The 16,871-nt window shown below is 31.2% G+C and overlaps 1 protein-coding gene across 5 annotated transcripts; it reads right to left on the minus strand.

Moving 5' to 3' along the window:
* Window positions 1–2,145: 2,145 nt before the first annotated feature.
* Window positions 2,146–16,760, minus strand: LOC105348498 (uridine-cytidine kinase-like 1). Of its 5 annotated transcripts, XM_020062438.3 has the most exons (16): window positions 16,607–16,760; window positions 13,570–13,793; window positions 13,092–13,198; window positions 12,451–12,621; window positions 12,219–12,290; window positions 10,496–10,685; window positions 10,295–10,356; window positions 9,466–9,507; window positions 8,930–9,048; window positions 8,634–8,727; window positions 8,193–8,255; window positions 8,019–8,033; window positions 5,313–5,435; window positions 4,620–4,785; window positions 4,315–4,413; window positions 2,146–3,653 (listed from the first exon to the last, which is right to left on the minus strand). In XM_020062438.3, the coding sequence occupies exons 1-16, from the start codon at window positions 16,690–16,692 to the stop codon at window positions 3,610–3,612; spliced, it is 1,677 nt and encodes a 558-aa protein (XP_019917997.3). In that variant the 5' UTR covers window positions 16,693–16,760; the 3' UTR covers window positions 2,146–3,609. The 5 variants fall into 5 exon arrangements, with proteins under 5 accessions (XP_019917997.3, XP_065921259.1, XP_019917998.3 ...); XM_066065187.1 differs by lacking the exon at window positions 9,466–9,507; XM_020062439.3 differs by lacking the exon at window positions 8,019–8,033.
* Window positions 16,761–16,871: the final 111 nt, after the last annotated feature.

The following is a 16,871-nucleotide window of genomic DNA, read 5'->3' on the forward strand; positions in this document are numbered from 1 at the left end:
TAAGGGAAAATATACTGGATTTAAAATATACATATAAAATTAAAACATACACGTGTCTCACAAAGTTAATAAGGGGGCAGAGCATCTCTTTCGATTTTTTTCGCCAATTTCTTGTGTTCTGTCATGTTGTAAATTTTTGATTTACCGAGTGGAAGTAAATACAAAATTTACAGTCATGTTAATTGTAAATTTTGTATTTACTGCCACTCGATAAATTTACAACATGGCATAACAGCCATTCGTTAGATATCCTTTTTCTTACATAAATACAAATTCAAGCATGCAAGCATACGAAATCTTCAAAACCTTGGTACTGATTTTTAAACGACATAATCTATATATTATGCACGAGTTACAAGTGATAGATTTGAATAACGAAATAACATTCTCGAAATTTGAGCAATAGTTATAAAAAATGTGTTAAATTGATTGAAACTTTTTCAAATTATCAACCTGTCTTATTTGAAGTTATTTCTCTGAAATAAACACATCAAATTAGATATTAATTTATGTCGCGGCGATATCACATATGCATAACGTTTCGAACAATATCCTTTACATTTTACAATAATATTCGTTAAAACTTCTACATTGTATAATTCGACTATGAATTTTCTACAATACACCGCGATGCATTATATATGATATTACTTTTGGATCACCCCCGTGGTTTGATGCATTACATTTAGATATTTGTACAAAGTCATATACCATCATGCTAGTAATAGATTAACGAATTGTTTTTATTTTACATTTACTTGTAAATTTGAGATATTACCGTAGAATTCATTTGCTGCAAAAAAATCAATAGTTTAGCTACCTATCTATCTATATACTGATATAGGAAATACACTGTTCAGAGAATTGAACCAGTGACCATATAATTTAACTTCTGTCCAAACATATCTTAAAATTTCGAACTGTTATTGACTGAAATTTGGTTAAATTGTATCCCGTATCGTATACGAAGTGCAAATGTTTCGCGATTTAACGCGAAACCCTCGCAAACAAACGCGTAACTTTCGCCATATAACGCTTTCAAATCTGTGAAACTTTCTGAAACTTCAGTAAGTTCTAAGTAAAGAAATGAACTAAGTTGTGCAACTTCGGTAACTCAAATTCATTACGATTCTGACTGTCAAATTGAATGTAATATTAAGTCATACACATTCATTCACGGATGTACATGTTTCGCAATTACATTTATTCGCAAAAGATTCACGTATTAAAGACAAGTTTTTTTTTCTGAAAAAAAAAAGTCACAAATCCGCGGAGGCTACGATTTTGTTCGCAGTTATTTTAGTTTGATCGCGAAAGTGTGGAATCTATTTGCAAATATTTACATTTTCCAGTGGCTTTGCCTGTGATAACACTACGTATCGATTTTGCACACTATAACCCATGACTTCAAATGAAGCCAAATTGAGGCGCCAGCGGGGTTTGCTTATTTACATTTAAGTATTAAATCGTCCGATGGTTTAGAATTATATAAATATAAGTAATAAGTAATCATTCTTTGAATATTATAAGGTGATAATTTCGGTCGGGGCGTGATCAAATCTATCATAAAGGCCTCCGGGCTTTATTGGATTTGATCACGCCCCGACCGAAATTATAACCTCATAATTTCAAAGAATGATGCCTTATTCTTTAAAAGTTTTTGCGACAATTTGTACATATAAATGTTTCGGTAACAATGCTATGTGAATTCAGAAAGTTTGAATTTTGAAAGGGGGGGGGGGGAGTTGGTAGGGGTGTTCTGGACCTCGGGCTATTATGCCTTTTATCTATTTTTTAGGAACATGCATTGTAAATGATTCCAAAAGGCTTTCATATTCTAAAGGTTAAGTATTGAAAAAAATGCATGAAAAAATACATGAAAAAAACCCGGAAAATGAACAAAGAAAGAAAATTAAAATGTAAACAAGTTTGGGGAAAGCAAATCAAATTAAACAACATTCCTTGGACCAATACATGCAATAACTCCTTTACAATAAATGTAATTATTTTATATACAGTACTTAGAGGTTCAGCATTGTTTAAAGGCTCAAAACATTGTTATCTGAGAAACTTGACACAAGTTCTGGTCTTCAGCGATAAAACTACACAGATGTTTTCAAAACAAACAAAAACTGAAAAACAACATAAATTTATAAACTTTTATTGATCTTTTTTGGCATTTATTGACAATATTGCACAAATGGCAAAAATATTTGTACAATTACATGGTCCCAGAAAAGAGTTAACAATCAACCATTCTGAGATAAAAAGAAACCCATCTGCAACACATCAGTATTGTTTCATTCAACATATACAGCTTCTCCCAAATAGCGAGAAATAAAAACACAAATAAAGGCAAACATTGAACCATTAAGGCACCTTACATGAATAGAAGGTATATGAGATTACAACACTGATATTGTTCCAACTACATACTACACAACTGACTACCCATGTACATGTATTTTAGTCATTCAAAAGCAACTTTGTCATGAACTATTGACATAAAATAAAGCAATTCACTTATAATGTCCATTTACAAGTATGTAATGCCCCAATAAATCTCCGGCAGTTGAAACTTGCGGCTAATACGAGATGTTTTATAATACAGAGTGTAACCCCTTTGTACAACTTCATAAAGTAAATTGAATACCACGTACATCATAGGGAAAATGCATTTTGAAAACAGATGGTCTACTCCATAGGACGGCATAAAAAGTGGCAGTTTAAAGTAATTAAATGTTACAAATAAATGTGCATGACTTCTAGACAGAGTTTTACTACATTTTACAGTATCCATACGATATTCTACTTACATTCAGTGTTTTATATGGTATAGAGTCAAAACTTTTGGAAAATGCATTAAATGAAAGAATTCATTGGCAAATGAAAATGAACCGATTCATATGATCAGACCAAGCATAAAATATGATCATTCTTTATATATATAAAAAATACAGTTTGAGGTAGTGTAGACGGAACCTGTTAAAAAAGAATCTAAAACACAGATTTGATTTGATCAACACTCCAAAGATTTTCATTACTTGGAAAACACAAAAGTGGATTCATAAAAAGTACTCCTGTTTGATATATCTCTAATATGCACATTTGTAAAGTTCAAAAACTGTGAAGAATTTATATAGTACAATATCAATCATATAACAAAACATGCTACAATTAAAACTCATTTCTTTCATTCTTCAGCTAATTCTTCAACTACACATATAACTATTTACAATCACAATATATAATACTTGTTACATATCCTCCATATCAGTAGAAAAGATCTTGAATACAAGTGCACCATTCCTTTGGACTTCTTGTGTCTAAGTATGCAAGCTTCCATTTAGAACAAGTTCATCCCATTACTTCAATCAACTCAACTTGAATGTATTGGAATATTCTGTGTGATGCAGATACTCTGATGAACATGTCCAAGTATTTCACTTGACAGTAAATGAGTAAAGTGAACTAAGTAAATGTGTATGATAACAAACCATAAGGCAATACATTTATTACAACAAAAAGCCCAATTTTTCCAACTCAAAGAAGTCCTGCTTGTAAACATGGAAGCAACATTGAGCATTCGAGTGGAAGGAATGGAATAAATTAATCCCTGAAATCTGTTCCAAAGTATCGGTCACCAAAATTACCTGAAAACAGAGAAAGAACATTAATATGTGGTTGATGTGTTTATAGCAGTAACTAAAGAAAGAACTAGGTACAGTTTCAGTCATATTTTGCCCTGTTTTAGAGTGATTATTAAAAATATCACAAAAAATTGAAATGTAACATTTATTTACACAAGAATATCCATAAATAAAAAATCTATAAATCGGTACCTGATTAGACTTTCACAAGGTTAATTGTGACGTCATAAAGAGTGCAATTTTCCGTAATTTTCATAAAACTGAGCAGATGACACCAGTTCCTTAGTGTTTTTTTTTTTAATAAAAAAATTTGTCCGCAGCCATTGCCCACAATGAAACTCACATTAACTTTATCATGTGATCTCACATAAAATATCTTAATTTCATAGTGAAATTCCTCTTCAAAAAACTATGAGAAAATGTGCCATTTTTATCATTTTTGACCAAATCATAGAAATATGCCAAAATGACTAAGTCATGATTATTTTTTGAAACAAAATAAAGGTGTATAACTTGGTACTTTATGTACACACACGTTCAAGATCGTAAATGTATACTATTGTGAGATTTAAACATCTTTTGAATTTTAGGGCAAATATGAAACTGTACCTTCATCTGCTAGTGAAAAATAAAATATTCACAAAGTAAAAACTTTGAAATGTACCTATTCCCGGGAGGATATGGAATTGTTCATTCACTTCTTTGTCTACTGCAGTAGTGACTATCTTGACTTTGGGGAATGCATATGCAACTGAATGAACACCTGCAACAAGTAAACAATACTAGTTAGTCAATTAGACTACCGGTATATTTTCTACTTTCATTTACATACAAAAATCCAATACTTTTATTATGACTGTTGAGAATTTTTAAGAGAAAATAAACCTGATTTGGCTAGAAAGTAGAGACAAGAAGGTGAGCAAATAAACTAGATTCGGCCATAATCAAAGAAACAAGAGTAAGATAAACCTGATTCAGCCATAAGTAGAGACAAAAGAGTGATGTTCTTCTCGGGAACATCATGATCCAACAGCACCCGTATAGCCATCATGGCCGCTGCCCCAGTCGCCACGGTGGCATCCATCAACATGACGTGAGATTCTTTAATATCCTTTGGCAATCGGAGGTAGTGCAACTACAATGAGAAGTATTAAATGAAAGTTATATCAATTAACAACAATGTGTAAATTTTGCCTCAACACTAAACACTTTGAAAATTAATGCAATACATGTACCATAAATGTTTCATTAAATTACTCTGTATTAAAAACCCCGCAGATATTAAAAGTTAAAACCCTATAAAATGGAAAAAATTATCTGACATGCTGTGGAATCATTTAAATTTGTGGGGGCCAATTTTTGTGGATTCCAAGTTTTTTGCTTATTCATGGCAATGTAATTTCATAGATGCATCTATTCTGCCTTAATTTGCCTACAGATAGTTAACCAGAACACAAGTTTTCAGTTTGGGTAAGAAAACTCTATCAAAATTTGTTTTTGTTTAGGATATAAATGGGGGAGGACCACCTATGAATACCACGAAAACTAAGCCACCATGAATTCTAATGATTCCAGAGTACTGAATACAAAATTTTCTTTATTTCATCCCCTGAAAATACATCAATGATTTCCCCATTGTATGTGAATGTATCAATATCTTACCTCTGGTTCCCCAGTATCTAGGTTGGTTTGGATTAGAATTTTCCCCAGTCTGATATCCTTGCACACTTCACAAAGAGCTTGTTCCATCGTTTCTCCTGCCCTTAATATCGACACTCCACAAATCTGAAGAAAATTAATGTCCATGATAAATTACTTACCTAGTACATAATATAAATCTCTTTTCTCCTAAAGCATATTCATACTTATAAAAATAAATCTCACTTTGGGAATTCAAATCAGACTTAAATTTGTCAAAAGCAATTTAACAGAAATTTTTAATGAAAACGAAAAATAATTGAGGAATAGAGATTTAATTTAAATAGCAAAATATATGAAATAATTCATGTCAGTACTCAGCAATAATTATCAATAAGCTGAGCAAAATGGAAGAAGCTTTGATTGTTGAAATTTGACTCATTAATATTGAACACTGAATGTAAAAATTAAGCTTAAAGCTTTATACAGCATTAGCATATGTTTAATCCATAAAATAATGCATATTAATCAAGTACTCTTGATGGAAAAAAAACAAAACAAAATATAACCAGTACACTATCACTGTCTCTATTTAACTCTATCTAAGATAGGAAGTGGGTGGGAATGAAAGGAATATCACACTCATTGTCAGGGTTTTAAAGTGTTTCAAAAGTTAAAAATAATTCCAAAATCACAACCTATACAATGTAAATAACATCAAATTAAAACAAATATATCATTCAATACATATTTAAAATAGTTATAAAATATACAGGTAAACAAAAACTGTGAAATGTGAAAACATGAAAAATTGACTTCATACAGGTACGCAGCAATGTTAAGGCGTCCCAATGCTAAAATACGGCTAGAAAACGATATTATTTGAATCATCGCAAAAAAACTTTGACCTGGAGTATTATTTAAAATCTATGTTACAATTATTGACAATGATGTTAAACATTGTATCTTATGCATTTTTGTGACATCATATGTACTTTGTAATCACTTGAAGGGCAAATCCTAAAATTGCAAATGATCTATTTAAATCGCATCAACGCAGGTGATTGATGACATTAAATCATAAATATTTTTAAGAAAAATCCTTTGTTATTACATATACTATGAAGTTCTTGCTTGGGCTTGAAATCGATATTTCATTTATGAAAGATATTGTTGAAACATTCTACAAAATCATCAAAATAATGCACATTTTTACTATTTAAAAGCGATTTATAATTGATTGGGGTAAAACCATAGGTTTCCCAAGCACGATTCACATTGGTACTTATTTTCTCTACCAATTTTACGTAAAATATTCTAAAATTGTGTTGATCTTTCACCTGCGCCAAGCTAGTTTTTACATGCATTGAAATTTCTTCATTCAGTTGTTAACACATAGCAGGGAGAGTCTCCAAACCACTAGTTTATAAATAGTCTTTTACTTAAAACAAAGCTTTGAAACTGCCAATTATTTGATACTGGTTATTAATATGAATGAATTCTGTACGTCTAGCATTAACAGCAGGATCTATGTAAAGATGACATGCGGTTTTATACCAGTTTGATATAATTCACTTTTAACGTTAAGAGACATTCCCTAAGAACTATTGACAGGAATGCAGATTGTGACATCAAAGTTAATTATGATATCATATCGTATGAAGTACAGACAAGTGACTTTCTACACTTCGCTGTAAAATCAATCGGGAAGCCTTAACATGCCCACGTAGTAAATACTGGTACTAAGAAACTAGATGTAACAGAAATATTATTGTGTTTCCATGTACTTTCAAAGAATTGATATTTTGCAAAAATAAAACAACATTCTAATGTAACACTTGACTGAAAATAAAATTTAAATATTATAAATTTGTTGATTAGATTGAAATAAACATGTTTTTATTATCAAGTTAAATACCATTTTAAGGTTATATTGTCAAGATTAATAATGCATATACATGTATATAAATGTACATTCTAGAAAACTTTTGGAATCATGTGTCAGATCTAATAAGATCTACATACAGTAATACACGCTTATAATGAAGTACCAGGGATGGGCAATTTTGCTTAGATATAAACGTACGTTGTAATTTGTTATATCCATTAGCTTAACAATATGTTTAAAACCCATGGGGCTTGAAAATCACTTCACTATAAGCATCAATTCATTATAAGAGTCTTCACTATAAGCATGTTTTACTGTAGTGTTATCCTGCAAATTTTCATATCTTCTGATTTGAGGAACAAAAAGGTGGTTCTAAAAAAAAACAATTATAATTTAATATGGTAATATTTTTTTACATTAATGAAACAAAATATTGATTATAAAAAAAAAATAAAATTCAATTATCTACTTGAAAAATCTGTAAAATGAAATCAGGGTTCCAAATAATTCATTAATGAGTCACACCATGTTAACATATTAACTACCGGTACTCAACATACCCATAATTTTAAACAGTGCACATAAACACGATAAAAAAACTTAATTCATTTAAAGATTAGAACACACTATCATTAAAAACTCCTATTGATGATTAGAACCCTGTTTAATTTCACCATAATCAATCATAAATCATTCAAAACACAGTAAAGGAATATGATGACACAAGTCTGGAGTTGATGTAAAGAGTTGAACCAAGACAAAATCAGTAGCAGACAGCGATCTAGAAAACTGTGATATAGATAACCATACAAAGAAGCTGCACATTCAGCAGTCATGCTTACCATCCCGCCATCGCCCTGATGGTGGAAGAAACAACGGTCATTAAAGCATGTAACAGTCAGTCACAGTACGTTCTGTGGCTTCAGTTCTCAAAGACAGCACAAAATTAGTGAGCTACAGAAATATTCACATTTATAATAACCTAAAGTCAACACATCACAGGGACGAGGTTTTACCTTGCTGGCGTCCAGTCGTCTCCCTTCGTACTGAATTCCTTGTGGGGTTTCTACAATGACTGCCTGTAACAAAGTGTTGAAGACATGTCAATATTTTCCTGTCACTTTAATAAAAATCACACATACGCACTCACTTCATATTTTGTTTTTAGTTTGAATGCAAAAGCATATGAAATTTATGAAACAGTGTGCACAAAGGTCTAAACATGTAATTATATATATTAAAATAAAATAAAATTAATGGTTTTCTTTAATTTCTATTAAAAAGCAAAGCTAAACTTTGTCTTTTTTGGTCCTCATTATGATGGTTCTGTAAATATATTGTACATAATAAAACACTAGATTTCTTGTCATAATATTATACAAATTAAGGTACTTGTTGTCATGTTAACAATACATATACTATTAATGCCCTGAATAAAATATCAAGGATTTCCTTACTTTATGGGGCAGCATGGATAAAGCATATTCAAAAAGCAGCCTCATGAGTCTCTTGGAGTAGAAGATGAATTCATCTCGAGGTGTTTCACGATTTCTTTAAGACATAAAAATGTAGAGAATATGTACTAATGTACAATAACCACTCATCAGTTAGGAGTTTATGATACTCATCAAAAGACAAAGAACATTTTCTTCATATTGTAATATTCATCTTAGAATGGATAAATCTGTGTTACATTGCCTCACTAGATGACCTGAGAATTTGATACAGAATTCTCCAGGGCCACAAGGCTCACCTTATGAATGTATGGAGCCCCTGTACTTGTGGTGTCTGCTCTAGCACATACAGACTGTCCGGGGTTTTACTTCCATTGGTGGCTGAGTGTGCAAGTTCCTTTCTTAACTTAAATCCTCTCTGTAATGAAAAGTCACAGGCGAAGAATCAATTGAAATTCAATGGAAAATAACTCCATTTTGTCCATTATGAGTTATAGTAAATTATGGTTTCGCTTTGCAGCTATTCATTCATATATTAATTGAAGGCATAAAAAACCCACAACACTTTATATAGAAATGACAATATTCTAATCTTATTTAAAAATTTATTCTATTTAACAATATGTTAATCTGCTGTTAACATGTGTGCTTCATTATTAGAAAAAAAAGAAGCAATTTCTACCTCAGGAATTACTATCTTCTATAACTATCTGGGATTCTATATAGGTATAAAAGCCATATGAAATAAAACTAGTGAACTAGTAATTTTAATCACCGCAGTGCAGTTACATTTTAACGTCTACAAACACACCGACACACTCCAATCAAACCTTACAAGGTATGCAGCCAACTCAGAATTGCTAGCATAGTCAGATGCCTAAAAATCACAATAAAAGAAATTGCCCGCTAATATTGTACCACCAATGTCCTGCATTGCTGGGATTCCAAGAGAAACCTAAGAGGTTAATAACCTTAGTACAATTTGATGTTTGGGACTTATTCTTAGTTTTAAAGCCGTGATATATTATTCTTCGGCAAAATTATACTTGTATATCTAAAATACATTTTTCTAGTAATTTGTTTACAATTTTAAAAGCCCTATCTAGTAAGGAGTACTGGTTGCTACTTGGCTATACAGCAAAACACGGTTGTATTGATTACAGATATAATGATTTTATCACTTTAACAAATTCTTATTAATGACCCAGCAAATGTCTTGCATAAACCTATAGAAAATTGCTTTATATAATAAACACGGCTATAATGAAGTAATTTTAAGACCCTGCTGGCAAAATTTGAATATATTTTATCATTCATATAATGAATATTTTTCGTTATAAATTTATCATATCAGTGCAATATTTTACCATTAATGAAGGTCCCTATTAAATGTACATATGCATTGCAAGTATTTGAAAATGAACATGTGGAAAACAATTTCTATAAAAAGAAATTGAACCTTTAATTAAGTATCAACACTTTATGGAGTCACACAGATTTTTCTCTTTAAAATACTGGGACAAAAAATCAAATTTACAAAATTATACTATAAATCTAAATCTTTTTACCCTCTTGAAAACATTATATGCCAATGAGTATGCAGATGGCCTAAACTATATACCTATAGCCTCTAATTAGCCTGATCTAGCTATGTTAACATTTACCTTCTGAAGCTGCGTATGAACGTGGAGAACAATGAGATCAATGGCTACCTGGTTCTCTCCCCCTGTAAAAAGAAATAAAGCCGAACACATGTAGTTTTCACTCAATATTTAAAACTCAATTCACTGATCATGTACCTGTATTTCAGAATCGCATAAAAAGTTGTTGACTGATAAATTTATCAAGTAAACATAGACCCTTACCTCGGGGTACAATTATATCAGCATGAGACATGGTGGGTTCAATGTAGTAGTCAAAGGCTGGCTTCACAAACTTATTGTACTGTTTCAGCACCCCTTCCAGTTCCCGACCACGCTCCGCAATGTCTCTCCTTAGTCGCCTCGCTAGTCTGATGTCTGAATCGGTCTCCACAAATATTTTCATATCTAAAAGCTGAAGTTACAAATTTTGTTTCAATACAATTTAATTTAACATTGGAAAAGTGGCCATATATATTTACGAGTGATTAAAATTACAAATGGTCCTTGAATTTGCTCCTTATGTGAACCTTAAATCATAGTAAATAAGAAAGAAAGATACTTACCAGTACCATAAATAAAAGCAATTGTAATAAAGTGATAAGTATATAAACTAGAACTGTCCTAATGGGACTAATACCCCCACAAGGTTAATTTCAAATGGGACAAATAATTAAATTGAATAATAAAGGTTTGGAACACATACAACAAAAAAATTCTAGAATTGTAAAAAAAAAAATAAAAAATAAGTTAACAAAGAGAAATTAAAATCAAAATTGTCAGAATTTCACTGTAAATATATATCTATAACAGTAATACATTTACAAATGTATGATTTTAAAATTTTCCTCACTTTCTCCTATGGCACAATGGAACTCCATATCAGAAAATTGATCCCATAGGACTATGATTTTCTTTGATGAGCTTGTTAAATTTAATAAACTCCCAAAACATTACCATAATTACCATACTATGTAAAAATATGTAAAAAAGAAAATTTAATACATGTATTACAAACAATTTTAAAATTGCCAAAACAATACAATCATATCAGTAATTTTGAATTTCATTTAAATTAATGCCCAATAGGGTCACTTCATCAATTTACTTGACAAATAAATTTAAACAACCTCTAAAAATAGTTTAACTTCTTTATTAATAATGATATTATTTATTTCCTTATAATGATAGAAACTTTTGGTTTACATGAAACAGTTTTAAAATAGCCCCAAAACCATCAACCATTTTACAGATTATCAATTTCCCCTAAACACATGCTCCATCTGAGCTATGGCTCAGATAATGGCTCCCTTGGGACAAATGAATTCAGCCACACTTGTCTTTGATGTTCTTATTAGCTCCTAAGAATTTATCATTGACAAACAAAAACTTTGCATTGTCAGTTGATAGAATACTTATAAAAAATAATTTTGTTGATTAATTAAGACATAAAGACAAAAAACCTTCATCTGGATGTATTTATATAAATATATTTTAGAGTGTTTTAATACTATTAATGATTTAATAAAATCTGTAAGGATTACCTCCCTTACTTTTCAACATTAGTGTACAATATATAGAATAAGGAAAATGAAAACTGTCATAAAATCATTAAATCTTGTCTGATCTTAAAAAAACTTGCAGGTGCACATCTTCAGATGGTGTTCAACATATGTACAAATTTTCAAACTGTTCCATGCAGTAATAAAAAATTCTATAGGGGGGACAAAGTTGCGTCTACAGACAGACGGACAGACAGAGACAGACAGACGGACAGGGTGAAACCAATATACCCCCCTAAACTTCGTTTGCGGGGGTATAAAAATATATGAATTGTTTTGAATAAAAAATTTGTAGATTCAGTGCATAAATTTTGTTTGATGATATGGAATCTAAAAATCATAGTTTAACCTTCATGAATTTCCAGAGAGAAATAAAAATAACATACTTTTAATAAATCTTTGTTCACAAAGGACATAATTCCCTCAAATATCACAACATTGGCACCATATATAGTTTTCTGAAACAAAAAAACAATACATGTATTAAACTTAACAGGAATTTAATTAGGGTAGAACAAATAATCATCTTTCTTAAAAATTTGCAACCCCAAGTCTAACATATATTATATATAATGCACAATAAATAAAACCCAAATGTATATCTGTATAAATATTTACACTGTGTTTTTCCCTGCCATGTGTCACAAAGTTGTAGATAGGGACCTCCACCTTTTTGCCCTCTTTCAGACGCCTCAAGGTCTTTATTAAGAGATCAAAGTCAAAGGCATCAGGGTGGTCAAAGTTGTACTCATTTTGTTCAGCTAGCTCGTGTTCTTTGGGGCCAAGCACCTGTCAAAACATCTTGATCAATTATATGGGCCAAGTTTTAAAAATTTTTAGTGGTTCCAAAATTTCCGTACAGCTCTCCTAGTCAAGTTTTACACTTTATTCTTGTCTCTTCTGGTTCCTTTTTGTGTGTGTCCTTTTCTCTAAAGTAAGAATATGTGCACTCTTCTTATGAGATATTAAAGCCCTATTTAACTAATTAATATACTTCCAAACTAGTTGTTTGCTTCTACATCAATATCACAAATTATAGTCTTCATTCTCTTCACTATAAGTTTTACAATTTCAATAGAATACGAATGATGTTGGAAAAAGAACTGGTACTGGTATTTAAATAACCTATCTAACTACATGTATATATACAAAATTGATATGCAGTTAAAGGCAATTACACAGTTTTTTGGGAAATAATCCAACACAGGACAGCATTAAATTGTCATATTTTATCAGGTCCTGCATTTGATGCAAAATACCTTGTAAAAGGAGTCCATGCTCAGTAAGCTGACCCATGGTACATCTAAGGCTTCAATGATTTTTCTGGCAACTGTTGTCTTTCCTGAGGCACTACCTCCACAGAGACCTGTATAATGTTGAGATTTAAAGCCTAACTAGTAAAAAGCCTTGGTATTTGTAGTTGTATTTAAAATTCATTCCTGATGGTAACTTATTACCGTTACTCTGGCTAGCTATCCTACTTAAAATATGGGGAGAACAGTATGTTGAATGATGCATTTATTTCAGATACTACTTGCGTTATCAATTGAAACAAGAATTTCCTACTTGCAAATATGATATTACTATTAATATTTCTGTTCTTATTACACATAATTAAGAAAATTGTATAATCAAATTAATCTCACTGACCAAATTATAAAGTATAACTTCAAAATATTCTCTCACAGAACCATTCCAAATTTAAAACATCTGAATTATATACTAATTAAAATTTACCTATGACAAATGCTTCTTTCAGGAGTCCATGGCAATCATACCATGGTGGCCTGCCTGAAGTGTACACAGTTCTCCCCCCTGCATGGAAGTATTTAGCACTGCTTGCTGACGAGCTAGTGCGAGACTTGAGGCGAGCCAGATTGTGAGGTTTAGTGGGACTCTTCGGGGTTTTCACAGGAGACACTGGTCCTTTTATTTCATGTTCTTCTCCACTTCCACTCCCACTTGATGAAACAGAGAAAGTACCATTATATATTCAATTCTTTCACTTAAAGTTTCATTGGCTGGAATATATTCATTAGCAAAACTCACCATTTTTTTAAAGGTTAACTTTCCTTAATAACCATTTTCTTGACTTTGTTGATTGGTTGACAAAGCATATCACACCATATGGTTGACAAAGCATATCACGCCATTTTATGTACATATGTTATAAGTAATTCATGTGTTTCAAAAATTATTGAAAAAAGTTTTAAACTATTAATCATCATGCTAAGCTGCCTTTCTTTACAATGGTTATGAAAATAATGCCAAGCAATATTATAAATCAAAATGTAGACTTGATTTGCACTTGATGACAATAGAAAGCATAAATAAGGCTTGGAGGCCTATGACGTAATTTACATTCACTTTGTTTTAATAATACTATTCTAGGTTCCATTGTACTGCCAAACTTTTATATTCACAGAAAGAATCTGGGGGAATAAGCTGAGGCACAAAACCACATAGGTTCATTAAAAAAAAAAATATTTTATTTCTAGCAAATTTCACTTTCGTTACATTTATTAAACATATGTGATCATATACATTCAGTGCTGCCATAACCCACAAAAAGTAACTTCACATTTAATTGATATTAAGACAACAAAATAGTTACCGGTATATGCTAATTTGGCAACAAAATGATATAGAAATCGGATGTTCAAATTATATTTTTTCATAGAGTGGGTCATCGTACATTTTTTTAAAGAACGAATATTGTTAACACATATTAACTTCTATCTTTTTCAATTTTCCAAAAAATGGTACGAAAACCAACTCTATGGTAAATGGTAAGTTTTCTTCTTTAATTTTTAAGATTGGTCTTTAAATGACTAAGTCCAGTCGTTTGGGTAAAACTGATAACAATAGAATCAGCTATATTATGGTATCTAAACAAGAGAATCAGTGGTGTAGTGGTAAGCGAGGAGTTCGTTAAACAAATGTAACTGTAAAAGAGGGTTTCGAATCGTACTCGTTATGGGTTTTTTTTTGTTTTTCTTTTTGTTTACATTGTTAGAATGTAATTTCCTTTTTTTACTTAATAATATACATTGTTAAAATGTAATTTTCCTTTTTTTTTTCTTAATAATAAAAATTTGCTTATAATAACTTGGAAATAATTTGATATGCATTTTCTACTACTATTATAAAATATAAAATGTATGTTATTCTTTTTGAGATTGCACGATTTCATATTGTAAACAAATGGTTGTTGTGCATGCAGGAAACAATTAAATGGCAAGATAAAACGTTCCATCTCTTAATCCTTGAGAGTCTTGCTAACACAACAAGGACATACGCTGGACAAAATCATGTAATTGTGCACAAAATGCAGAATACAAGCTAAGTCAAATGTACAGTATGCGCCTAAAGAAAATTCAACGATTAACTAGGCATGTATTTCACTTCCAATTGTATCGGCAGGAAAATCACATTACAAATGCGTGTTTTGTTGTGAAAGAAAAAGCATAGTAGTTCTACCAAAAGACACAAAGACCACTAGAACCAATGACCAACACAAAGTTTGACCAGTGACCTATAACAAGCCCCCTTGTTATACGTTTCTGGTTTGACTATCGCTGTCTTCCGTGTGGTATATATAAACCAGGAGGGGGGGGGGGGGGGGGGGGGGGGCTAAGGGGGACTTAGCCCCTCTCCCCACTTTTTTGCAAATTTATACATAGCAAAGACCTTTTTATGCTTGTCAAGATTTTTTATAAGTCTAGCCCCCCCCCCCCACCCCACCCCCAAAACTTTCAATTTGCTTCCGACGCCACTGTTACAGTATATTTTTTTTTGAAAATACATACTTGTTTTGAATACCTACAAAAGGAGTTAACTAAATTCTTTCTGTCTCCGAAGCGGAAAAATCGACTCCCCCATACTCTTTGTCGACTTCCCTGCATTAGGGGCTGTATACGGTGACTGAGGTAAATTAGTAAATTAAATATTGTTAGAAAGTAATCAACATTTTTGTATTTTAACTCTTTAAATGAGTATGTGATTGTCATTCTAAATTTGCCAGTTTAAAGTATATGTAAATACTACAAAATTTAAGCGCATTTACGCTTTTCAAATGTCGATGGCCCCTTTCTCGCATTTTTGGACATTTTCATTTGGACAATACTGTCCACCGTTTAAATGCCCAGTTAACTCGTACGTTTATTACTTCTTATAAGACGTATGAGAGGGTCGTGGGCATTTGCAATGGCTTATTCCCCCAGATTCTTTAAAACATGATTAGAGTTAACATAATTTGTTGTGAAATTTCAAATAAAATCTATTTAATGCCAATAAAATTAATTAATTTTGTCATTGAATATGAAAATAAGTCATCTAATTTATGCATACAGTAATGTTAAATACGTACCATAGAACATTTGTTCAAAAATCTAATATAAACATTTGAAAACTTTTAAAATACCGCAACAATAAGCATGATGACACGCTATAAATATTTGTTTTCAAAGGAGAATGGTTAAATTAAACAAAGAAATTAAATTGTTTTCACTTGCTCTCTGAAAATGAATACTTACGGCCCTTATAATAGAAGCTAAATCATCAAAATTTTAATATTTTCAGGTTGTATTGTGAACTTCTTTTCTACAGACTAAATCATTGCACATGTATTGCACATTGTTATTCTTTGGCATATTGTCAACAAAAAAAGTAAACACGTGGTAATTTAAAGTGTTCATATAATATTTCTTTAACTTTAACAATCTATTAGACTGTTTATTCTAACATTTTCATTGTTAATCAGATATTTAAGAACCTGTCAGAGCCGGCAGAACTGGGTCTGTCAAACGTAAACGTTGATGGTTGAATCTCAATCTGCAGTTCCATGTTTTCCAGCGCCATTCAGTGCTTTAGTCAGCACACTTCCTGTTTGTAGACAACTTAACAAAATAGGCCTATATTAAATAAAATTATAGAGCAAAAATATTTGAGATATTTATAGCCCCAAGACTATTTTTTGTTCTTGTTTTTACATATTTTTATTTTATTAAAATTTTATCATTTTGCCGGATTTTTGATTC

The sequence above is a fragment of the Magallana gigas genome, chromosome 7 (genome assembly GCF_963853765.1).
Source record: "Magallana gigas chromosome 7, xbMagGiga1.1, whole genome shotgun sequence".
NCBI classification, from domain to species: domain Eukaryota; kingdom Metazoa; phylum Mollusca; class Bivalvia; order Ostreida; family Ostreidae; genus Magallana; species Magallana gigas.